Here is a 26,486-nt window from a genome sequence, read left to right as displayed (position 1 = left end):
GAAATAAGAAAATATCGCATTAGACATGACTGTTTCTCCTAACTCTCAAAGAATCCAGATGTGCACAGGTGGTCTCAGCTGTTCCTACCCTCCCTCTCCTGCTACCTTGCCTTCGCAGGTGGCGCTTGTGGTAAAGAACATGCCTGCCAATACAAGAGACATAAGAGATGTGGGTTCAATCCCTGGGTCAAGAAGATCCCCTTGAGGAGGACATGGCAACTCACTCCAGTATTCTTGCCTGGAGAATCCAATGGACAGAGGAGCCTGGCAGGCTACAGTCCATGGGGTCGCACAGAGTCGGACATGACTGAGTGGCTTAGCACACACAGAGGACAGACAGCACTGTGGGTTACTCTGGGATCAGAAACGCCAACACAGCCTAGCTTGGGTGCCATCCCCAAACCACCCTTCCCTCACAGACACATGAATGCACCCATGCTGAGGCGATTTGTTTGGTAACATACAGACCCTGCCAAACCATCACAGGTGGAAACAACAGATGAGTTTGAGAAGAAAGTGGGTGTGCTTGCTCTTATGTGAAGTGCCTTTGACACTCAGACCTCAAAGAGTGATGAGACAACCCCCAGTGAGGTGGCAGCTGGCCCACCCCTCAGACATGGCCCCTGCCTCTCCTACACACAGAAGACCCTGGGCAAGAGGAATAGTCACAAGAGCAGTAGGGTTTGGGGGAGAAAGAGTAGAGACCCTTGTTGCCAGGCCCTCCCACACCACTGGCCAGCAGGTGAACCCTCTTTCATTCCTTATGCAGCTTCTTAGGCAAACTGGACCCCTTGATGAAAGGAGATGGTTCATGGCAACATTCTCAAAGGAGACTCCAGAATAGCAAAGGATGCCAGAAGTTCCCTCCAGTGGCAGTGCAGTGAGAAGTGCAGCAGTCGGTGCTCCCCCAAGGTAGGTCCCCAGCTCAGCAAGAGTCATGAGATTCTCTCCAGCTATGTGAGAACCAGGCTCAGTGGGCTCTGGCACCAGAAGGAGAAGGCACCACCCCTCCCTGTAGGGATATGGTCACCTCCTGCTTCCAGCCAGCCTCTCAGCATCTGCACATGTGGTCAACAGGCCTCTGCTCACTGTAATCTATAAGAGACCCAGGCTGCTTCTCACCTGGGCACCACTGAGGCAAGAAGAAGGGGGAGTCTCTCTTCTCATATCCCAACAAGCAGAACAGAGTTCACAACCAAATCTGACTTCAGAGGGAAGGGTGGGCAGTTCACCATGCACAAGGACAAGAATGCATTCACATGGAAGAACAAGCAGGCAAGGTCCGCCACTTTCAAAAAGGCCAAAGCACCCTCTTCCTAGGAGATAAGGGAGGGTGGAAAGAGGACCACCTGGAAGAGAGTGCAGCAAGCAGAGCACTGTTACTACCTCATAGGCAGACAAGACCCAGCCCAGGAAAATAGGAGCTAGCCCAGGTCTTATACCAGGGCACAGAGAGGTAGGGTGTCACCTCAAGGGACAGCCAGTTCATGCCCTACAAACCAAAAAGTTCTCTAAGTTTTGCAGATGAAGAAAGTGAAATGTGGAGAATTTACTTAGCATCAAAAAGCCGATAATCATCCTACTACATCATGGCAGTAAGAAACAATTGGAAAACACGGCCTTCAATTGGACGCACATTGTAAGAGCTAAAATGCCTATGAAACACAAAGTGGTACTGAATTCAAGGCCCAGAACTGTACCACTTGTACACTGTCCTGGGAATTTTTAGAAACACAGGATTCAGAACCGAAGAACGTCTAGGAAACCCACCACCAGTGTTTCACCTGTCACTGGATCAGTTGGCTCCTGCCATTGCCCTCATGTACTGGGAGGGGATGGGCTCAAGAAGGCACAGGTCCCTCCTTCCATGAGCAGCCCCTCCTTAAACAGAGGTGCTCCTGCTGCTCAGTGCTCCCCAGTCCAGGAGAATTTATATGAGATGACACAAAGCAAAGGCTCCCAGAGCTCACATGGGGTCCCTAGAGAGCAAGGCACACAAGCAGTGGCATACAGCTGCTTGGGGACAGTGTACAGCAGCCAGCACACCACATGGGCAGAAATGGCAGCCATGGGAATTCCACATATCTTCAGATATTTAGGTAGCTCATTCTTCTGATGAGTCTCCCTGCACTTTATTTATCCTTACATTTACCAAAGTAGCCCAAGGAAGAAGATTAGTCAACCATCTCACGTTCTGAACATTTAAATGTAAACTGGGAGATGATGTCAGCATCATGGCAGCATGAGCTAGCCCTCCTTTTTGTCCTCCTTTTCTGATAGCTAACTAAGCATCCATCCACAAAGAAAAAGTACCTCTGTAGGAGCAGTGAGATTCAAAGGACCTAGGAGGAGCCTCTCCTGCCTGTGCATCCAATAATAAGCAAACATACACTAGCCTAAGCTGTGAAACCAGCAGGAGCCAGCAATGGCAACCTCATCTCTCTTGACTGCTATCAGGGAAAACCTAGACAGTGCTAACCTGAGCAGATACCCAGGAACAGGAGAGAGTCTGTAGAAGCCCAGCCTTTCTGAGAGGAAATTGCAGCATATCACTGAAGGAAAACAATACAAGTTAGGACACACTGGAGAGGGTAATAGGACCATGGTCAGCACTGCCCCTCTCCTAAGGCCACACTCCATCAGGCTGAACTAGCTGACAGGGAGTAAGTGCTTGGCTTCCCCAGCTGTGCAGGATGCAGGAAGAGAACCAACTTCTCTCTGCCAGAACCAGAGTACTCAGGCAGGGCATCCATGCCCGCAGGGAGGGAGGTCAGGAAAGAGTCAAGTGAAACTATCAAAGGGCATTAAAGGAAGACATTTCCTGCTGACTGCACTCAGCACTTCAGCAGGAAATCTGATCTTTGACCTGGAGAAGCTCATCCTAGGCTCCCCCCAAGGCCTGCAGCCATCCCTAACTCCAGCCTCCCCCTGTCTCCCCCCACTGCCTTGGTAGTGGCTCCTAGCACATGCCCTCTGTGTGGTGGTGAGAGCACTGTTGATCAACAGTAGATGGAATGCTGCCAGAAAACAGGCCAGCCGTGGGCAAAGGAGAACTGGAGCTATAGCACCGTCAGTAGTAGCCCCAATAAAAGGGGCTTGTCCAGCAGCTAGCCTGGTGAGCTGCAGAGCTGGAGAACACATAAAAGCATACAAATTCTGTCATAAGAAGGAGCAAGAAGAGTGCAGCAGGTGTGTCCACAGGAGATCAGAGAAAGTATCCGGTGTAACAGAACAAACAAACAGTATATCCCACCTGAATACAACTAATAAAGATTTGAGGAGATGTCTGCTACTTTGCCAACAAAGGTCCATGTAGTTAAAGCTATAGTTTTTTCCAGCAGTCATGTACAAATATGAGAACTGGACCATAAAGAAGGCTGAATGCTGAAGAATTGATGCTTTTGAACTGTAGTGTCAGAGAAGACTCTTGAGAGTCCCTTACACTGCAAGGAGACACTAACCAGTCTATCCTAAAGGAATATTCACTGGAAGGACAGATGCTAAAGCTTAAACTCCAATACTTTGGCCACCTGATGCAAAGAACTGACTCATTGGAAAAGACCTTGATGCTGGGAAAGATTGAAGGCAGGAGAAGAAGGGGACAACAAAGGATGAGATGGTTAGATGGCATCACTGACTTGATGGACATGAGTTTGAGCAAGCTCCAGGAATTGGTGATGGACAGGGAATCCTGGCGTGCTGCATTCCATGGGGTTGCAAAGAGTTGGACATGACTGAGCAACTGAACTAACTGACTAACTGACTGCTACTTCAAATGAGAAAGCATCAATGTAAAGCTACAAGGAATATGAAAAATCAAGGAAATATATCATCACCAAAGTTAACAACAGTCATTCAATAAGTTAATTCAAAGGCACAGAATATTGCTATCTAGCTGATAAAGCATGAAAAGTAGCTATACTGATGCAGATAACAAAGTACTGGTTACCTGCAGGGAGGGGGTGGAGGCAACATATAAGGGTGGGAGAGTGGGAGGTACAAACTCTTGGGTGTTAAGATAAGCTACAAGAATGTATTATACTATATGAGGACTATTGCAAAAATTTTGTAATAACTGTAAATAGAGTGTAACTTTTAAAATTGTAAAGTAATTAGCCTTCAATTAAAATAAATAAATAAATTAAAAATAGTTATACTGAGGATACTCAATGAGCTACAAGGAAAGACAAAAAGATAATTCAGTGAAATCAGGAAAACAACACTCGAACAAAATGAGGAAACTAACAAATGAATAGAAATCATGAAACAGAAACAAACAGAAATTCTGGAGCTAAAGAACTCAGTGAGGAAGATGGAAAATGCAATAGAACATCAACAGCAGAGCAGACCAAATGGAAGATAAAATGATAAGTGATCAAGAGGAAAGGAACTTTGAATAACCCAATCAGAGGAGACCAAAGAAGAAAATGAAAAAGAGCAAAGAAAACCTTCATTGTCTGTCAGATGTTCATGTAGGATAACTGGATTCTAGAAGGGGACAAGTGAGAAAAGGGGGAAGAAAGTTAATTTAAAGAAGTGATTGCTGAGCTTCCAGTTCAGAATGGCAGAGTAGAAGGGTGGGCACTCATCTCCTCCTGCAAGAGCACCACATCACAACCAGCTGTTGAATAACCATCCACAGAAGGGCACTGGAACCTTCCAAAGGAAAAAAAAATTGATGCCTCACATCCAAAAACAAAGAAGAAACTGCAGCAAGACAGTAAGAGGGACACAGTCACAGTAAAATCAAATCCCATACCTGCTGGGTGCATGACCCACAAACTGGAGAACAGTAATATCAAAGAGCTTTTGCCACTGTTGTGAAGGTTCTGAACCCCACATCAGGCTTTCCAGCTTGATGATCTGACAAAGGGACTGGGAATTCCCAAGGAATTTACCTTGAAGTCCAGCAGGATTTGATTACAAGACTTCCACAGGACTGGGAGAACCAGAGATTCTGGTCTTGGAGGGCACAAACAAAACCTTGTGCTCATCAAGACTCAGAGGAAAGGAGCAGTGACTCCACAGGTGACCGAACCAAAATGACCTGCTAGATTTGGAGGGCCTCCTGTGGAGGCATGGGTCAGAAGGGGGTCACCACAGTGATGGGGGTATTGGCAGCGGCAGTCTGGGAAGGTCCCCCTGAGGTCTAATGGTGACCCTCTTGGAGGTCACCATTAACTGGACCATAGAGTCCATAGACTTGAGGGCTGGGTCTTCTCAGGTCAAAAAACTACAGGGAGGGAGGGCAACCCCACACATCGGCAGATAACTGGATTAAAGCTTTACTGAGCAAGGCCTTGCCCACCAGAGCAAGACCCAGTTTTTCCCACCACCAGTCCCTTCCATCAGGAAGTTTACACAAGCCTCTTAGCCTCCTCCATCATGGGGCAGACAAAAGAAGCAAGAACTACAGTCTTACAGTGACTAAAACTAAAACCATATTACAGAAACGTAATTAACATGAAAAAGCAGAAGGTTATGTCCCAGATGAAGGGACAAGATAAAACCCCAGATAAACAACTAAATGAAGTACAGATTGGCAACCTTCCAGAAAAAGAATTCAGAATATTGATAGTGAAGATGATTCAGGACCCTGAAGAAAAAAATAGAGGCAAAGACTGAGAAGATGCAAGAAATGTTTACCAAAGACCTAGCAGAACTAAAGAACAAACATAAATAAATAATACACTAGAAGCAGGGATCAAGACCATCCCTATGGAAAAGAAATGCAAAAAAGCAAAATGGCTGTCTGAGGAGGCCTTACAAATAGCTATGAAAAGAAGAGAAGCAAAAAAGCAAAGGAAAAAAGGAAAGATACTCCCATTTGAATGCAGAGTTCCAAAGAATAGCAAGGAGAGATAAGAAAGCCTTCCTCAGTGATCAATGCAAAGAAATAGAGGAAAACAACAGAATAGGAAAGACTAGAGATCTCTTCAAGAAAATTACGGATACCAAGGGAACATTCCATGGAAAGATGGGCTCGATAAAGGACAGAAATGGTATGGACCTAACAAAAGCAGAAGATATTAAGAAGAGGTGGCAAGAATACATGGAAGAACTGTACAAAAAAGACCTTCATGACCTGGATAATCATGATGGTGTGATCACTTACCTAGAGCCAGACATCCTGGAATGTGAAGTCAAGTGGGCCTTAGAAAACATCACTACAAACAAAGCTAATAGAGGTGATGGAATTCCAGTTGAGCTATTTCAAATCCTGGAAGATGATGCTGTGAAAGTGCTGCACTCAATATGCCAGCAAATTTGGAGAACTCAGCAGCAGCCAGAAGACTGGAAAAGGTCAGTTTTCACTCCAATCCCAAAGAAAGGAAATGGCAAAGAATGCTCAACTACCGCACAATCTCACATGCTAGTAAAGTCATGCTCAAAATTCTCCAAGCCAGGCTTCAGCAATACGTGAACCGTGAACTTCCTGATGTTTAAGTTGGTTTTAGAAAAGGCAGAGGAAACAGAGATCAAATTGCCAACATCCGCTGGATCATGGAAAAAGCAAGAGACTTCCAGAAAAACATCTATTTCTGCTTTATTGGCTATGCCAAAGCCTTTGACTGTGTGGATCACAATAAACTGTGGAAAATTCTGAAAGAGATGGGAATACCAGACCACCTGACCTGCCTCCTGAGAAATCTGTATGCAGGTTCAGAAGCAACAGTTAGAACTGGACATGGAACAACAGACTGGTTCCAAATAGGAAAAGGAGTACATCAAGGCTGTATATTGCCACCCCGCTTATTTAACTTCTATGCAGATTACATCATGAGAAACACTGGGCTGGAGGAAGCAGAAACTGGAATCAAGATTGCCAGGAGAAATACCAATAACCTCAGATATGCAGATGACACCACCCTTATGGCAGAAAGTGAAGAGGAACTAAAAGCCTCTTGATGAAAGTGAAAGAGGAGAGTAAAAAAGTTGGCTTAAAGCTCAACATTCAGAAAACGAAGATCATGGCGTCTGGTCCCATCACTTCATGGGAAATAGATGGGGAAACAGTGGAAACAGTTTCAGACTTTATTTTGGGGGGCTCCAAAATCACAGCAGATGGTGATTGCAGCCATGAAATTAAAAGACACTTACCCTTTGGAAGGAAAGTTATGGCCAACCTAGATAGCATATTGAAAAGCAGAGACATTACTTTGCCAACTAAGGTCCGTCTAGTCAAGGCTATGATTTTTCCTGTAGTCATGTATGGACGTGAGAGTTGGACTGTGAAGAAGGCTGAGCACCGAAGAATTGATGCTTTTGAACTGTGGTGTTGAAGACTCTTGAGAGTCCTTTGGACTGCAAAGAGGTCCAACTAGTCCATCCTAAAAGAGATCAGTCCTGGCTGTTTATTGGAAGGACTGATGCTAAAGCTGAAACTCCAGTACTTTGGCCACCTCATGCAAAGAGTTGACTCATTGGAAAAGACTCTGATGCTGGGAGTGATTAGGGGCAGGAGTAGAAGGGGATGACAGAGAATGAGATGGCTGGATGGCATCACTGACTCGATGGACATGAGTTTGAGTAAACTCTGGGAGTTGGTGATGGACAGGGAGGCCTGGTGTGCTGCAATTCATGGGGTCACAAAGAGTCGGACACGACTGAGTGACTGAACTTAACTGAGAAGCAATCAATAGCAGAATAACTGAGGCAGGATGGATAAAGGACCTGGAGGGCAGAATGGTAGAAATCATTGGCACAGACAGAATATAGAAAAAATAATGAAAAGAAATGAAGACAGCCTAAGAGACCTCTGAGACAACATTAAACGCTCCAACATTTGCATTATAGGGGTCCCAGAGGAGAAGAGAGAGAGAGAAAGGCCCTAGAAAATATTTGAAGAGATAAGACTTGAAAAATTCCCAAACATGAGATAGGAAATAGTCAACCAAGTTCAGGAATCACAGAGAGTCCCAGGCAGGATAAACCCAAGAAGGAACACACTGAGACACATAGTAATCAAACTGACAAAAATTAAAGATGGAGATAAAATATTAAAAGCAACAAGAGAAAAATGACAAGTAACATACAAGGGAACTCCCATCAAGGTATTAGCTGATCAATGGCAACCCAGTCCCATACTCTTGCCTGGAAAATCCCATAGATGGAGGAGCCTGGTAGGCTGCAGGCCATGGGGTCACAAAGGGTCGGACATGACTGAACGACTTCACTTTGACTTTTCACTTTCATGCATTGGAGAAGGAAATGGCAACCCACTCCAGTGTTCTTGCCTGGAGAATCCCAGGGATGGCGGAGCCTGGTGGGCTGCCGTCTATGGGGTCGCACAGAGTCGGACATGACTGAAGTGACTTAGCAGCAGCAGCAACACAAATTCTACAAGCCAGATATATTTAAAATTATGAAAAGGAAGAGCCTACAACCAAGAATACTCTACCCAGCAAGACTCTTCTTCAGACTTGATGGAGAAATCAAAAGCTTTCCAGACAAGCAGAAGTTAAGAGAATTCAACATCATCAAACCAGCTTTACAACAAATCCTAAAGGAACTTCTCTAGGCAGGAAACACAAGAAAAGGAATAAGACCTGCCAACAGAAAATAAACCCAAAACAATTTAAAAATTTTTTAATACATATAGATAACCACCTTAATCACCTTTCTTTAGAAAGCAGACTGGTGATAGTTGTGGGCATCCAGAGTTTGAAAACTATGATTTATCTATTGTCCTAAATTCCCTGGTGGTTCAGCTTGTAAAGAATCCACCTATAATGTGGGAGACCTGAGTTTGATCTCTGGGTTGGGAAAATCCCCTGGAGAAGGGCATGGCTACCACTCCCCTATTCTGGCCTGGAGAATTCTGTGGATTGTGCAGTCCATGGGATCGCAAAGATTTGGACACAACTTTCACTTTCACTTTCAATAGGTATGGTATAGAATGGCCAATCTTCACATATACTTATACCAATAAGTCTTCTGTGTGTTTTAAAATCCTGTGGATTAGAGTGAAGTAATGTTCTATGCTTCTTTCCAGATTGTTCACAGAACACTAGCAGCCATGTTGGGGTCCCTTTCAGCATTAGCAGCACTGGCTGTGATTGGTGACGTAAGTTGTAACATTTTGAGTCAAAGGCTTAGCATTTGATAGAATGTCAACTTCAAAGACCGTCCAATAATTAGGTGTTAGATGGTTAGTTTTTAATATACTATTTCACATTTCCTGTTAAAGGCATGAACTAATGAACTTTATAGCATTGATGAGCAACTAACGTTTGACTTTATCACACACACCCCATCCTAGCTGAGGAAAAGCTCATGATGGTCAAGTATTCATCCAGGCCATGCGCCTGAGCAATGTTAGAGCCAGGCACATGTGCTGTCAGCCCTTGGAGACCAGGGGAGGCCATCCTGGCTGGAGCAGAGGGGTGGGAGACAGTGAGGTTGGGGACAGACATCAGGAGGTCCCCGGAAGTGCATGTCTGTGAGGTGATACTGTCCCCTCAGGATCTGAGCGTGTTCCATCCTGCAGGAACATTGGAATGAATGTAGAGAAGCAAGAGAGGCCAAATACTCTGGAGTTGGAGGCCTGGGGTTGCTTGAGGAGCAGTGCTGAACTGAGCACAGTGTTCCAAGTTGGCACACATGGAACTTGGGACTGAAAAAAAACTGTGGAATTTCAGAGATTGTTCTGAAAAATGTTTCTAAAGGCCAGGCAGTCAACCAAAGAGTAAAAATAATGTGAGACTTTGTTATTTATTTTCTTTTTTTATGGCTAGAATTGGTGTAAACAAACACTAACTCTCAGGGTAAAAAGTCCCAGAATCCTAAAACTTACACATAAACCTCTGTTATTTTGATTAATTGTTAACGAGTAGTGTAGTAGTAGTTATTTAATTTTGGAAATAATTGATGTGGCACATGCTTTGTGCTGCAGGAAAATCTCTGGACCACTGTGAAGTCCTTTTTCAATAACCAGACTCTCCAAGTGTCCTCACTTCCCAGTCTGGGCTCCCAGTTCCCCATGATCCTACCTTCCCTTAGGGACAGGGACAGGCTTAAGAAGTCTGCCTTTCTCATTGACAAGTGCGTAGTTTTGATGTTATGATGCTTTGGATCACGACTGTTTTTCAGTAATGCTATAATAGGATTTCAAAGGCAAGTGGACGGTGTGATTTTTGTGATTTTTAACTCTGGCCATGAGTGGGTTTTCTGTAAAGTGCACATGTTTACAGCTTATCACCAGGAGGATGATGCCCAGGACTAACTGGCTAATTTGCGGTTTGATTGCAGAGACCCAGCCTGACCCATGTGGTGGAGTGGATTGATTTCGAGACTCTGGCCCTGCTGTTTGGCATGGTAATGACAGTCCTCCCAGTGGGCCTGGGCCCCAAGTTTGCTGTAACCTGGGACTTTCTCTTTTACTGCTGTCACTGCTAATTCTTAAGGACACCGTGCTGCTTGACTGTTAGGGCTTGATTGAGAAGTGTTTGCAGGTCTAGCTAATTTCTCCTGATGAGGAATGGAGTAATTGGTGCTCTGGTTGGTTAGCTGGAAAATTTTAGCCTAAAGCCTCTAACAGAGAAGTAATCTTGCCATTGAGAAAATTTGGCAGTTTTTTGAGTTACTGTCCTTAAAATATAAAATGATATATCTTAAATAAATGAACCATATAAAATTTTCAGTGATTGAAAATGTACCTTTAATTTTATGGATAAAGGAAGAAAGGAAGAAATTGTCCCTAAGTAATAGTTTGTTAATTTACCATATTTTCAAGTGACCACTCTACTGCATGCTATGAAGAGTGTCACCAAATCAATCTGTAGGAAGGGAATTTTAAGACACACTAGTGAGTTAGTGTGGAACATGAGTCATAAACAGATTTAATTTGAATAAGGGGAATTTGACAAGGGTCTGGACAGCAGTGGGAATGGCTCATGTATTCTTGAACAGACCCCACAGTGGCTGAGTGATCTGAAGGAGGGCTGTGCTGCTCTAGGCTTCAATTTGATCCAAAGTAACTGTCTCCTTTGTGGATGCAGTGTGGGATTCAGGTCAGTGCTCTGAATCCAGGCTTTATAGAGAAACTAATGTTTGTATTGGGTTCGGAAAAGTATATAGGGTTTGGATATATGAAAGGAAAAAGAAGGCATACCGGATATCTCATAAGTTTTTGCTATAAAAAAAGCTTAAATGATTGGTGTATTAGTTTTCTGGGATTGCCATAATAAAGTACCATAGACTGGGTGAGTTAAACAACAGGAATGTATTTCCTCATAGTTCTGGAGGCTAACGTCCGAGATCAAGATGTCTGCAGTGTTGGTTTCTTCTGAGGCTTATAGATGATCATCTGCTCAAGTCCTCACATGATTGTCCCTCTGGGCATGTCTGTGTCCTCCTCTCTTCTTATAAGGTCAACAGTCATATTGGATTAGGGCTTCACTTTAATTTGATTATCCTCAGTACAGTTATATTGGATTTTAACAATGAATGGTTTAATTTTTTCTCAGTTAGAATCAGTTCAACAAGGTTCTATATAGAACTTCGGGGTGTGTGTGGTCCAGAGACAGTCTGTATAACCAGACCCCCATCTTTTTTACCCTGTTTCTTGCCCGTCATCCACCCATGGGACCACTCACCCAGTCCCTGAGTTCCAGTCTCTCTTGGGTGGTTCTGGCAGCAGACATGTGTAACAGCTTCACCACAACAATGGAAGACCACACAGGACCTACCCATTCACAGTCATGCGTAGCTTCCATTGGTGCGAAGCATCACACTCTATAAATGGCCTCACAGTGGCCATTTGGATAGGATGAACAATGATGGTCATTACAGACAAGGCAGAGATTTGTGCTGTTTTGCACTGTTTTTGTGAAACACAGTTTTGGGCCCATTATTTTCTAAAGTACTTTAGTTTACATAATTCTATTGAATTATCACAACAACCTCACGAGGGAATAAGACATACAGAAGTAAGGTGAGAAAACCAAAGTACAGAGAATTAAATAAATTTTTTTGCTCAAGGCTCTGTTTGACTGTTTGCAACCCCATGGACAGCAGCATGCCAGGCTTCCCTGTCCACCACCAAATCCTGGAGTTTGCTCAAATTCATGTTGAGTCGGTGATGCCATCCAACCATCTCATCTGCTTTTGCCCCATTCTCCTCATTCCCTCAATCTTTCCCAGCATCAGGGTCTTTTCCAATGAGTCAGTTCTTCGCATCAGGTGGCCAAAATATTGGAGCTTTAGCTTCAGCATCAGTCCTTCCAATGAATATTCAGGGTTGATTTCCATCAGGATTGACTGATTTGACCTCCTTGCAGTCCAAGGGATTCTGAAGAGTCTTCTCCAGCACTACAGTTAGAAAGCATCAATTCTTCAGCACTCAGCCTTCTTTGTGGTCCAGTTCTCACATCTGTACATGACTACTGGAAAAACTATAGCTTTGACTATATGGACTTTTGTTGGTAAATTAATGTCTCTGCTTTTTAATATGCTGTCTAGGTTGATCATAGCTTTTCTTCCAAGGAGCAAATGTCTTTTAATTTTGTAGCTGAAGTCACTGTCCTCTGTGATTTTGAAGCCCAAGAAAATAAAATCGGCCACTATTTCCACTTTTTCCCTGTGTATTTGCCATGACATGATGGGACTGGATGCCATGATCTTAGTTTTTTTGGATGTTGTATTTTAAGCCAGTTTTTTCATTCTCCTCTTTCACTCTCATCAAGAAGCTCTTCAGTTCCTCTTCACTTTCTGCCATTAGAGTGGTGTCATCTGCATTTTTGAGGTTGTTAATATTTCCCCCAGCAGTCTTCATTTCATTGTAACTACTCTTATAAAATTTAAGCCAGTTAAAAAAATATATAATTTAAGTCAGTTTAAAAGTCTTAAAACTTTTAATTGTTGCTTGTGTGAACACCTAGGTGCAAAAGGCCACATTCTATCCTATTTCCTGCCCTGTTTCTAGCTTTGTGACTGTGAGCAAGTCACTTTTCCTCTCTGCCTGACAGTTTCCTGGTCTATAAGTCAGAGAGTAATTATAACGCAGATGTTTACTGTGAAGTTCAGATGGAATGATAATGTACTTTGGGAACATACTCTTGGACAAATGTAAAGGTGCAAATCCTCTAGTAAGGGGCTTGATTCAGAGTTAGTAAGTGGACAACACTCAACAAAAGAGTGAGACGTTTGATGAGGTGGTAGCTTTCATATAGAGGCCAGAGCTCAGATGTGTAAGTGGTCACTGATGTCATTTCAGGATGGTGCTCTGAAACATTCCCTGTCTCCTTTTTCTCTTTTCCCTATAGATGATCTTAGTAGCCATATTTTCAGAAACTGGATTTTTTGATTATTGTGCTGTAAAGGTATGTATGATGTGGCATTTAATAGTCATGTATCAGTTGATACTTTTTTCTGCCATTACATATTTATAGTGAATAAAACTATGTTTTAAAGCAAATATTTTAAAATTCTGTCCTCCTTTTCAAAATCACTGCTGCAAACCTGAGTATAATTGCTATGCTAAATAAAGTGTCTTTGAGCATCACTTTCAGATTCTCAACAAATAACCAAAGAAGAGGATCAAGGAGACTAGTATTCAAGTTGACTATTTGTGTGATGGTGTTCAAATTGGCAGGTTGAGAGCTATGCACCAAAACTGTTTTGCACTTCAGAGTAAATATTTTAAGTCATCAGTTTCTGATTACTCTGCTTTTAAGTGAAATAATTTCAATGATTACTTTATGACATTGAACATATAAGCATTCATTTTTATAACTGGGACCCTGGGGAATCCTTCACCATTTTCTGACTGGTAGAATTTGTGTTGATCCTATCATCAGAATTGGGAGGAAAAGACTAATGCAAACTAGGGCTGGGCTTGAATTTTTTTTTTGAAACTGAAAAGTTCTTTTAAAAAATTAGTTATTTATGAAGCCCTTTCCAAACTTTGAATGGTAGAACCATGTCGTGATTTTTGCCAATTTTGTGCACTATCTTGCACCTCCCAGGTAGCTATCTGGCCTCTTCCTCCCAATACCTTGGTACTAAAAGCAACCCCTAGATCCCCAAAGATCAGCAGACTCTAGGGTCAGGTGAATCCCAAAGTCACAGCCCAGGCTGTCCAACCAAAAGGAGTGTGTAAAAAATACAGACATGACAGATTGTCACCTTATGAGAGATAGACCATCTCAAGGTACTGAAATGAGAATTGGAAGGAAGGAGTGTAGGCCCGCATGGATTTAAAAGTTCAGGTCCAGTCATTACTGCCTTATCTCAGCAGGTTTAGGAGTTTGTAGGTCTAAGTTTCAATCCACCATGTAGTGTTTATTTAGACCCTTCGTTCTTAGAGTCCCTAATGAAAAGTTGCATCTGTTTTCTGGCCCCATTGGTCCTAGCTTCTTCTTTATTACATTCCAGGCATACCAATTGTCCCGAGGAAGAGTGTGGACCATGATCTTCATGCTGTGTCTCGTTGCTGCTGTCCTTTCTGCTTTCCTGGACAATGTCACAACAGTGCTCCTCTTCACTCCCGTGACCATAAGGTATGCAAAGTGGCCTTGTGTGGACATGAGGCCAGCTGATGGCAGTCTGCGCTGGCTGCCCTCCTCCCACATGATGGGGTCTGACCTGCACATCCACTCGGACTGTGGCTCTGACTGCACAGCTGTGATGGCAGTAGCAGTGGTTGCAGAAATGCCTATAGGAATCAGGACACACAAATGTTTATGTCCTGTGGGACAGAGCATCAGGGGCCAGGAGTTCTACTCCATGGGCTTTATGGGGTTCTCAGCCAGAGAGCAGGAGATGGGGCTACTGTCTTGCTCTGGCAGGATCCTTGTGGGATTATTGGAGGGTTGCAAGACCTGGCCTGGCAAGGCCTTGCAAGGTAACTTTGGGAAAGAGAAATTCAGTTTGATTCCATTTTGCTCCTTTTAATTCCAACCATTTCATTTGTGGGACTGATTGCATGGAGCCTCCTGGGGCTTGGGCTTCAGCCTGTGATTGTGCAGCCCCTTCCAAGGTCATGGACCTACACTTTTATCTAGACTTTATGTCCTTTATTTTAAAGATGCTTCTTAGCATATCATGGTCTTCCCCTGCTTAGACTCAACATGTGCTGGTGCTGGCTGGTTCTAGAGAGACAGAGGTGTTACAGGTATGCCTGGTGGCTTCTGGGAAGCTAGGTAGTAAGGACATTTTTCTAAATGTCCTCACTCCAGCTGAGGACAACTCACTTCAGCTGCACTGATCTGGGTTTTCCATCAAAGGAATTAAAACAAGCTAGTGTTCTGAGGATTCTACCAGATAAGAGATTCTCCTGCTTATGAGGCATGAGACTCAGCAAGTTCAATGTCATCAACAAGGGGCTACTTCCAGAGCTCAGGACTAATTCTGGGTGATGCCTTTGGTGTTTGGGAGAGTAGTGACCCTCAGAGGAGGAGTAAGTTAGAATGTGGAGTAGGAAGAGGAGAAGGAAGGGTGGAGAGGAACAGAGGGTTAGCAGCATCCCGTGGATTGGCCTGCAGTGTTATGAGTTAATCTGTTGCCCAGGCTTCTGCAAGCCTGGCTGCATTGTCATGGTCCATGTGCAAGTATGGATTTGAAGGGCAAGACACTAGATTTAGCCTTCCTGCACAGGAGGTGTAGCACCTCCCAATATCCAGAGCTATAATTCTTCTGAGGGTAAATGGTGGATAAAGCATATGCTAAAACCAACCCTGCCCCTGGACACTTCAGTGGGCAAGAGGCAGTTCACACCTACCACCCTCCAACCAGGGCAGCTCTGCTACTGACAGTGGTTTGAAACCATCTCACAATGTGCCAGACCCTGATTCTCAACATCCCTGTACAGCTTGCATGACTGAAGGTTGTCTCAGCCTTCCTGGGATTTGTTTACATCCTCACTCTGCTAGGAATTGGCTTTGTAATTTTATGTGAGAATCAGTTCAGTTCAGTTGCACAGTCATGTCTGATTCTTTGCTATCCCATGGACTGTAGCATGCCAGGCTTTCCTGTCCATCACTAACTCCCGGAGCTTGCTCAAACTCATGTCCATTGAGTCGGTGATGCCATCCAACCATCTTATCCTCTGTTGTCCCCTTCTCCTCCCACCTTGAATCTAGACACCAGGATTCATGGTCTCTGGAGAAGAATTCAATTCGGGGTCAATAACGAGGCTTGATCTCTCAGAGCTTATGTGTATTTAATAAAGTTTTGTTAAAGTGTAAAAGAGATAGAGAAAGCTTTTGACATAGACATCAGAAGGGGGTAGAAACAATACCTGCCTGCTAGTCTATACCTATCAGTGAGTTCTTAATTAGAGAAAGGAGATGATTCAAAACTCAGAGTGGCACCAGGTCTCTCAACCACAACATACATTTTGAGATAACATTGGCACCAGGTGAATCATCCCAGGCCACAAAATGATCGACATGAATTTTGAAGAAAGGCAGGTTTCCAAGTAAATATATAGTTTCATTAACATAGATTAGGAGAACAGTGTATCAGTAAAATATACAAGTTTGTTGAGCCCTGATAGGTTTTGAGTCTTAAGCAGAACCGACTTGAAGAGAGAGTCCAGGGTAAATACATAGTTCATTAACATAGCTTAAGAAGAGCATTTCCATAAGAAAAACGCATTGGTTAGCTCAAGGTTTGAGAAGTTAAGTTCAGGTGGAGCCAGGTGTTGTCATGGCAACACAGAATTTTAAGATAAACCTCCTTTTAATTTTGTATAGAGAAGGGGAAAAAAATCTGACCTTGTAGTTTGTTTCCTCCTGCCACTTAAGAGAGAAATAAAAAACACGTGACCCTTGCAGCTTATTTCTGTCATTTGGAGACCCTCTAGCCATCCTGTCTGTTACCCTCTCACCAGGGTCTTTTCCAATGAGTTAGTTCTTTGCATCAGGTGGCCAAAGTATTGGAGCTTCAACTTTAGCATCAGCCCTTCCAATGTATATTCAGGACTGATCTCCTTTTGGACTGACTGCTTTGATCTCCTTGCAGTCCAAGGGACTCTCAAGAGTCTTCTCCAACACCACAGTTCAAAAGCATCAATTCTTTGGTGCCCAGCTTTCTTTATGGTCCATCCATACATGACTACTGGAAAAACCATAGCTTCGACTAGATGGACCTTTGTCAGCAAATTAATGTCTCTACTTTTTAATATGCTGCCTAGGTTTGTCATAGCTTTTCCTACAAGGAGAAAGCGTCTTTTAATTTCATGACTGCAGTCACCATCTGCAGTGATTTTGGAGGCCAAAAAAATAGTCTGTCACTGTTTCCCTTGTTTCCCCATCTATTTGCCATGACATGATGGGACCAAAAGCCATGATCTTAGTTTTTTGAATGCTGAGTTCTAAGCCAGTTTTCACTCTCTTCTTGCACTTTCATCAAGAGTCTCTTTAGTTCCTCTTTGCTTTCTGCCATAAGGGTGGTGTCATCTGCATATCTGATGTTATTGATATTTCTCTTGACAATCTTGATTCTGGCTTGTGCTTTATCCAGCCCAACATTTCACATGATGTACTCTGCATATAAATTAAATAAGCAGAGTGACAATACAGCCTTCACGTACTCCTGTCCCACTTTGGAAGCAGTCTGTTGTTCCATGTCCAGTTCTAACTGTTGCTTCTTGACCTGCATACAGATTTCTCAGGAGGTAGGTAAGGTGGTTTGATATTCCTATCTCTTGAAGAAGAATTTTCCAGTTTGTTCTGACACAGTCAAAGGCTTTGGCATAGTCAATAAAGCAGAAATAGATGTTTTTCTGGGATTCTCTTGCTTTTTCTATGATATAGCAGTTGTTGACAATTTGATCTCTGGTTCCATTGCTTTTTTCTGAATCCAGCTTGAACATCTGGAAGTTCTAGGTTCATATACTATTGAAGCCTAGCTTGGAAAATTTTGAGCATTACTTTACTAGTGTGTGAGTTGAGTGCAATTGTGTGGTAGTTTGAGCATTCTTTGGCATTGCCTTTCTTTGGGATTGGAATGAAAACTGACTTTTCCTAGTCCTTTGGCCACTGCTGAGTTTTCCAAATTTGCTAGCTTATTGAGTGCAGCACTTTAACAGCATCATCTTTTAGGGTTTGAACTAGCTCAGCTGGTATTCCATCACTTTCTCTAGCTTTGTTTGTAGTAATGCTTCCTAAGGCCCACTTGACCTTACACTCCAGGATGTCTGGCTCTAGGTGAGTGAGCACACTATAATTGCTATGTGGGAATAGCAATTCCTTTTATTAGTATACAAACTGCATCTTTCATGATTGGTGTGCTCAGATTCACTGTTTATATTATACTATTATATTCTTTGTGACTCTCTAAGCTTAATCACATTTCTTCTGCCTCTGTCTGAATTGAGTAACATTAGTCTTTAGAGTTGGGCTTCCCTGGTAGTTTAGATAGTAAAGAATCCTCCTGAAATGCAGGAGACCTGGGTTCAATCACTGCATTAAGAAGATCCCCTGGAGGAGAAACTTATTCCAGTATTCTTGCCTGGAGAATCCCCATGGACAGAGGAGCCTGGTGGGCTACAGTCCATGAGCAAAGAGTCGGACATGACTGAGCGACTAAGCACAGCACAGCACAGCATCTTTATAGTTAGACATCCAAATCTGGCATTGTTGATTAGCACAGACTAATCCTTTTCTTATTAAAAGCAGAGCCTAGTGCTTCCTTAGTTGAAAGCTGCTGCTGTTGATTGGAGTCTGATCCTCTTTTTCGAACTCCCTTCTCAACTTCTATACAGCTCTGTAGGCCAGTCCTACTCAGAAGAGCTGCTGGCTATACTCTGAGCCAGAAGATAGTAGAAAGGACCCTTGAGGCACTTCCCTGGTGGTCTGGGAGTTAAGACTATGAGCTTCCATTGCAGGGGGTATGGAATCACTCCCTGGTAAGGAACCAAGATCCCTCATGCCACAGGGCACCCCCACCAAAAAAGGTCCCTGAGTGCAGCAGGGGCTCCCCTTGCTGCCAACATCCAGACCCATCCTAGCTTCTGTAAGAAAGTAGGCAATGTAGTGGGTGGGTGGAGGAGACACCATGAGGTTTTCCCTGAACTTTCTTTAGAGCATCCTTTCTCAACTGTGTGCTCAGTGGACCACTTGGGGAGCTGTAAATGCTGCTGCTTAAGCTCATCACCCGGGGTTGTTCTATCATGAGCTGGGTAGCAAGACTGTTAAGATCCCCAGACAAATCTAATGTTTAGCTAAGGTGGGAAGCCACTGCTATAGAATGTGTACTCCTTGTTAGAATTAAGCACAGTGCCTCAGCTTTTGAAAAGGTAAGGTGAGTAAGGAGCTAGGTTGGCAGGTGTGGTGTGAGCCACTGGGCGGCAGTGCTTTGTGCTCCAGCCCCACCTTAACTCAGAGGGGTCTGGTGGCAAAGAGGCATTCATCTGTGCCACTTCCTGCCCTGCAAGGGAGCCTGTACACCGAGTGCTTCCTCCAGACCTGTGGGGGTGAGGCAGGAATGTATTTTCACATGGATGGTTCAAATGGGTTGTGTGTTAACTTTCAGAGAAGTCTAGTGCTGAGAGTCAACTTTATCCTGTAGCTCTATAGCACTGTTGTCATTGTTTACCCCTCAGCATTGCCTTTCTCATAGATATGTGTGTGTGTGTGTGTGTGTGTGTGTGTATGTGTGTGCATGCTTCTTATACCTGCAAGTGCTTTGAAAATATTTAGCTCACACATGTGCCTTTCACAATATGGATAGTGGGACTGTTTTCACTTTCCTTCATTTATGACAGATTGTGTGAGGTGCTCAACCTTGATCCAAGACAAGTCCTGATTGCAGAAGTGATCTTCACAAACATTGGGGGAGCTGCCACTGCCATTGGGGACCCACCAAATGTCATTATTGTTTCCAACCAGGAGTTGAGGAAGATGGTATGTATCACTATAATCACACTGTTTCCAATACATATAGACCCCAGCTTACTTGCACATTTAGTAATACTTTACCAACACGGATATAACTTCTTCTTATGGAGTGTTCTTGGTCCTCTGGAGAGTGGGAGGTTAGGTGACTGATCCTCTAATGTAGTGGTCTGAATTGACTTCATTCTCATTCTGATAAAATTTTAAGAAAATGGTTACATTTTCTATTTAGTCATATATGCTGTAATATATTAATGGGAATTGAGGTTTCTTCCAACAATATCAAGAACTAAATGATCTGCTCCCTCTCATTTTTCAACTGAGGTATATGAATAAGTTCTTCATTGATGAAGAACTTAAGTTTTTAAAAATAAGGGTGAGAAAATGAAAGTCTTTCTGGATTTTTGGTAAGCTCTTATTAATATGTAATTCCTTGTAAACAAAAATAAAAGCAAAGTATTAAAGAGAGTGCAAATGGTATTTTACCTGTCTTAGAGTTAAAGTTAAATTATACAATTAATTTTGATTTGTCATTCTTTGATCATTAGAATTTTCTCAGTATCTCTTCTTTGAAGTATCAATAAAAATGCTCTCAAATTGGTGTCACTTATTATAGGTGATATATTTATGCCTATGTGTCTCTGAAGTGTGTTAGTATGTTTGTGTATATTTGCTGTCTTTCATGAAAATATTTAAGCCTTTGAGAGTTCATGGCTCTAAGGTGTTGAAGGGCATTTTGTGGGCCTACTGTGTTCTAGAGATTCAGGGTACAACTTAGATACTTTGGCTAAATTTAATACTCCCTGGTTGCTCTGAAAGCCAACTGTGATACTTCACCAGTCTTACTGCATGAGCTGAGCAGCAGGCCCCTCCTGACCATGTCACATGAGCACACCAGAAAGTGTGTGGACCCTGTAATTTGCTTTGTAATCTGTCACCCAGGATAGGTTGCATACACATGAGAGAGAGACCTATTTTCACAGGAAAATAATGTTTTATTATTTTTATTTTATAGTAATACATTTATTTTAGAGAATGTCAATCACACACACACACATCAGAAATAGAAAAATTGTCATAATCCCAATATCTGGAAATAAATCCTCTCAATATTTTGCTTTGTTGCTTGGTGGTGGTTTAGTCACTAAGTCGTGTCTGACTCTTGCAACCCCATGGACTGTAGCCTGGCAGGATCCTCTGTCCCTGCAATTCTCTAGGCAAGAATACCAGAGTGAGTTGCAGTTTCTTTCTCCAGAGGATCTTCCTGGCCCAGAGATTGAACCTGGGTCTCCTGCACTGCAGGCATATTCTTTACCAGCTGAGCTACGAGGGAAGCCACTTATTTTGGTGCATGTAGTCTTCACGAATGTTTGCGTGTGCCTATACATCAGAAAAAAAAAAAAAAGCTGCTCTGACCAAGAGGGAGTAACAGGGACTGTATTTACCCTCTTGCTTGAGACATCCAAAAAGAAAATAAACCAAAATCCAAAAAACAAAACCAGAAACAAACCAAAACCAGACAGTGGTAATCAAGGTACTAGATATCAGGTAAAAAAGGGCAGTGATCCCTGAGAAATGGGAAACAAATGAAATGAACTTATGGTTGCCCCAGCTCACTGACTTGAGAGATTTTCCAGGATGCAGTTCAGGGAAAGAGAACCCTTGTGGAGCCTACCATATTTCTAGAGTCGGGGAGGTAGAACTGACTTTGGAGGGAACAAGACAAGAACCAGAAAGGGGAGAGTTGGAGACAGAGAGAACCTCTGAGAACTTGCAGAGGGAAACTACCTGCGTCCGGGGGAAGAATAACCCAAAAAGATTAGAGGGAAGAGTGCTTGATACACTGAGGGCCAAGAATAATATCTGTTTCTGCCAGGAAGACTGTAAACCTCTTAATTCATGAGGTATTGGCTGTGATTCCACCTAATAAATCTAAAAAACCTCAAATAATCAAATTGTTTTTAAATAGTTTAACTACATCCAAAAACAAACATCAAGAATATTTATAGGAATGCAAAAATATCCAACAACACACAAGGTAAAAATCACAGCGTCTGACATCCAATCAAAGATTACCAGGCACACAAAGAAACAAGAAAATTTGATCTATCACGAGGAGAGTATGAACCATTTGGAATCAACCCAGAATAGACACAGGTGTTATAATTAACAGACAAGTGCATTAAAACTTTTTTTTTTTTTTTACTGTATTCCAGATGTTCCTTAAGTTGAAAAGAAACATGGTGCACTGAGATGACCCAGAGGGATGGTATAGGGAGAGAGAAGGGAGGGGGATTCAGGATGGGGAACACATGTATACCCGTGGCAGATTCATGTTGATGTATGGCAAAACCAATACAATATTGTAAATTAATTAACCTCCAATTAAAATAAATAAATTTAAATTAAAAAAATAAAAAGAAACATGAAAGATATATTTTTTAAAGGCCCAAATTAAACTTCTAAAAATGAAAACTGTAATGTATGAGATAAAAATCTCTTGTTAGGATTAAAACAGCAAATTAAGAATTTCATAAGAAAAGATTAGTGAAATTAAGGACATAGGTCCAAAATAAAACAGAATGAAAAGTAATGAAAGACATTCATGAGCTAAAGGGAAACTCCAAGTGGCCTAATATATTTATAATTCTTACCTTTGAAGGAGAGAGGAACAAAGAAAGACATTTGAAGAAAACATGGTCTAAAATGTCAAATTTTATGAAAGATATAATCTCAGAGATTCAGGAAGTCCAGTGAATTCAGAGCACAAGAAACATGAAGAAACTACACTAAGCCATGTCATAATTGTTATACACATGAAACTTAAATAATGTTATAAACTGATGATACTTTGATTTAAAAAAAGGCATAATGGGTTATTTACTTTTTCAAGACCTATACTTTGACTTGGATATTTTGTTTTGGAAATTATAAGAAATAGTTATTTTAAAAGTAGATATTTAAAACATCTATATGAAACAGCTATTTTTAACAGCATAAAATTGAAAAACCTATGTAAAATATTCCAAGAATCAAAGAAGAAAGTGAAATTGCAAAATATTTTTAACTGAATTATGAAAAAATTTTTAGGGTTCCTTTCAAGCAGGAGTCCGCAAACTTCTTAAAAGGCCATATAGTTACTATTACAGGCATATGGGCCTTACGGTCCCTGATGCAATCTCTCAACTCTGCCACTGTTGCAGGAAGGCAGCCCCAGACAACACACAAATGAATGTGCATGTCTATATTCTAGCCTGCAAGTGTAGTTTTCTGGTCCCTGCTCTAAAACAGTATTTTAGAAGGGATTATATACCATTAAATACCAATTAGAAAAGAAGAATGGTCTCAAATTAGTGACCTCAGCTTCAGTCTGAAGAAACTAGATAAGGAAGAGCAAATTAAACTGAAAGTAAGCTGAAGAAACACAGACCAGCATGGAGAACAGGAAAAACAATAGAGAAAATCAATGAAAGAAAAAGCTAGTTCTTTGATAGGATAAATGATTCTGACAAACTTCTGGCCAAACTGAGAAGAAAATAAGAGAGAAGACATAAATTACCAGTATCAGGAATAAAAGAATTATATTACTACAGAGCACACAGACATTTAAGACATTGTTAGGGAGTATTGTGAACAACTCTATGTCAATAACTTCCACAATTTAGATTAAACGGGCAATTCCCTTGAAAGACATACCTCACTCAAGAGGAACTAGGTAACCTGAGTAGCCCTGTATCTATTAAAAAAATTGAATTTGTAATGAAAAATCTTCCCAGAAAGAACAAAGCAAAGCAAACAAAAAACTCAGGCTAAGATAGCTTTTGTGAACTCTACCAAATGTTTAAGGAAGCAGTAATACTACAATACCAATTCTACACAAAATTTTATAGCAAATTGAAGAGGAGAGAAGACTTCTCAACTTACTTTATAAGGGCCTGATGCCTAAAGCAGATAAAACCAGGATAAGAAAGTTGTTGACAAATACTTTTTATGAGCACAAATAACATATTTAAAAATTAGCTAATCCAATTTAACAACTTATAAAATGAATAATACATAATGAGTGGAATTTATCCTAGAAATGGAAGATTGGTGCTATATTTGAAAATGTCAACCAATGCAGTTTACTAGCAAACTAAGTGAGAAAATCCATATGATTATCTCAATAGATATATAGAAAAATATTTGGCAAATTCAACATCCATTACTGATCAAATCACTCAATAAAGTAGGGAAAAAGTGAGCTTCATCAGCTTGATAAAGAGCATCTATGAAAATATTATGGCCAGCATCATAGTTAAAAGAGGAAAACTGAATATTTTCCTCAGGTCAGAAACAAGACAAAGATGTCTGTTCTTACCACTTAAATGCATTTTACTGGAGGCTCTTGGTGGTACAATAAGTCAAGAAAAGAAATACAAGGCATCCACACTGGCAAGGAAGAATTAAGTCTTTTTGCATATTACATGATTGTTCATGTGTAAAATCTGAAGGAATCTACAAAAGAAAAAAAACAAACAAAAACTTCTGAAAAATCATAACTAAAATTAACAAGTGTACAATACAGGATCAACATAGAAAAATTAATGGTTTTCTATATTCTAACAACAAACAATTGGAAGCTGAAATAAAAGTGCCATTTACAATAGCATCAATATATAAAATAAGTGAAATCTGACTACACATATGCAAGAAAACAACAAAATATTGCAGATAATAATTAAAGAAGATAAAAATAGATGGGGCGATATATTTTGGTCATGGATCAGAAAACTCAACATCATTAAAGTATTAGTTCTCCCTAGATTGATCTATAGAGTCATGCAATTCCTATTAAAAAACAGCAAAATTTTCTTTTTGTAGAAATTGACAAACTGATTTTAAAATTTATATGGAAATTCAAAGTATCCAGAATGATCATAAACAAGTCTTAAAGTGCAGAACAAATTGGAAGGGCTAGCACTACCTAATTTCACAACTTATTATAAAGCCACAAATAACAAAAACAGTGTGGTTAGCATCAAGATAGGTGGAAGGTAAATAGAACAAAGGATATAAATATCAGATGCAAATTTCAGATATAAATCCTTACATATATGACTTCTGACAAAGTGATTTTTGACAAAGGTGCAAAGCCAATTAAGTGGAGAAAGGATAATTTTTTCACATATAGTCCTGGAATGAATGAACATACATATGCAGGAGAAAGGAATTTCAGTCCACACCTTCTACTTTATCAAAAGATTAACTGAAATGTGGATTATAGACATAAAGGTCAACACTTTAAAATTCTTAATAGAAAAGATAATTTACAGTAAAATAGATGTAGAAGTAGTTCAAGTGAGAGCATGGTTACTGTAATTTATTAGACTAATTTTATAACTTGGCTTTCTGTTTCTGTTATTTGTCTGTTCTTTTTATGGCAGTATATTAATGAATGCTGCAACAGCTTAGCTGCCTCTGGCTGGCATCACATTAGTATTTATTTACTTATTTATTCAAGGATAATTGCTTTACAGAATTTTGTTGTTTTTGTTAAAGCACAACATGAATCAGCCACAGGTATATATATATATCCCCTCCCTTTTGAAACTCCCTCCCATCTGTCTTCCCATCCCACCCCTCTAGGTTGATACAGAGCCCCTGTTTGGGTTTCCTGAGCCATTCAGCAAATTCCGCTGGCTATCTATTTTATGTATGGTAATGTAAGTTTCCATATTACTCTTTTCATACATCTCCCCTCTCCTCCTCTCTCCCAATGTCCATAAGTCTGTTCTCTATGTCTGTTTCTCCATTGCTGCCCTGCAAATAAATTCTTCAGTACCATTTTTTCTAGATTCTGTATATATGTGTTGCTGCTGCTGCTAAGTCACTTCTGTCGTGTCCGACTCTGTGCGACCCCATAGACGGCAGCACACCAGGCTCCCCCGTCCCTGGGATTCTCCAGGCAAGAACACTGGAGTGGGTTGCCATTTCCTTCTCCAGTGCATGCAAGTGAAAAGTGAAAGTGAAGCCACTCAGTCATGTCCGATCCTCAGCAACCCCATGAACTGCAGCCTTCCAGGCTCCTCCGTCCATGGGATTTTCCAGGCAAGAGTACTGGAGTGGGGTGCCATTGCCTTCTCCATGTAAGAATATGATATTTATCTTTCTCTTTCTGACTTCAACTCCGTATAATAGGCTCTAGGTTCATCCACCCCATTAGAACTGACTCAAATGCATTCCTTTTTATGGCAGAGTAATATTCCATTGTGTATATATACCACAACTTCTTTATCCATTCTGTTGGTGGACATCTAGGTTGTTCTAGCTGTTGTAAATAGTGCTGCAATGAACAATGTGGTACATGTGTCCTTTTCAATTTTGGTTTCCTCAGGGTATATGCCTAGGAGTGGAATTGCTGGATCATATGCTGGTTTTATTCTTAGTTTTTTGAGTCTCCATGCCATCCTCCATAATGGCTGTATCAATTTACATTCCCGCCAACAGTGTAAGAGCATTCTCTTTTCTCCACACCCTCTCCAGCTTTTACTGTTTGTAGACTTTTTGATGATGGCCATTCCGACTGGCATGAAGTGGTATCTTGTTGTAGTTTTGATTTGCATTTCTTTAATAATGAGAGATGTTGAGCATCTTTTTGATGTG

At 41.5% G+C, this 26,486-nt stretch overlaps 1 protein-coding gene across 3 annotated transcripts in view; it reads left to right on the top strand.

Annotated features, from left to right (window-relative positions):
- OCA2 (OCA2 melanosomal transmembrane protein) overlaps positions 1 to 26,486 on the top strand; it is a 339,669-nt gene that overhangs the window by 94,801 nt on the left and 218,382 nt on the right. For all 3 annotated transcript variants that reach the window (XR_009599263.1, XM_004004469.5, XM_060409587.1), the window contains 5 exons: positions 8,996 to 9,067; positions 10,252 to 10,317; positions 13,266 to 13,322; positions 14,377 to 14,501; positions 19,712 to 19,850. Coding sequence is in view for 2 of the 3 variants with exons in the window: in XM_004004469.5 (XP_004004518.1) it covers positions 8,996 to 9,067; positions 10,252 to 10,317; positions 13,266 to 13,322; positions 14,377 to 14,501; positions 19,712 to 19,850 (459 nt within the window). In the remaining variant the exon portion in view is untranslated. The remainder of the gene's footprint in view (positions 1 to 8,995; positions 9,068 to 10,251; positions 10,318 to 13,265; positions 13,323 to 14,376; positions 14,502 to 19,711; positions 19,851 to 26,486) is intronic.

Source organism: Ovis aries, chromosome 2 (genome assembly GCF_016772045.2).
Source record: "Ovis aries strain OAR_USU_Benz2616 breed Rambouillet chromosome 2, ARS-UI_Ramb_v3.0, whole genome shotgun sequence".
Classification (NCBI taxonomy): Eukaryota; Metazoa; Chordata; class Mammalia; order Artiodactyla; family Bovidae; genus Ovis; species Ovis aries.
The sequence above is the reverse complement of the archived record's forward strand: the minus strand, read 5'-3'. Positions and strand labels throughout refer to the sequence as shown.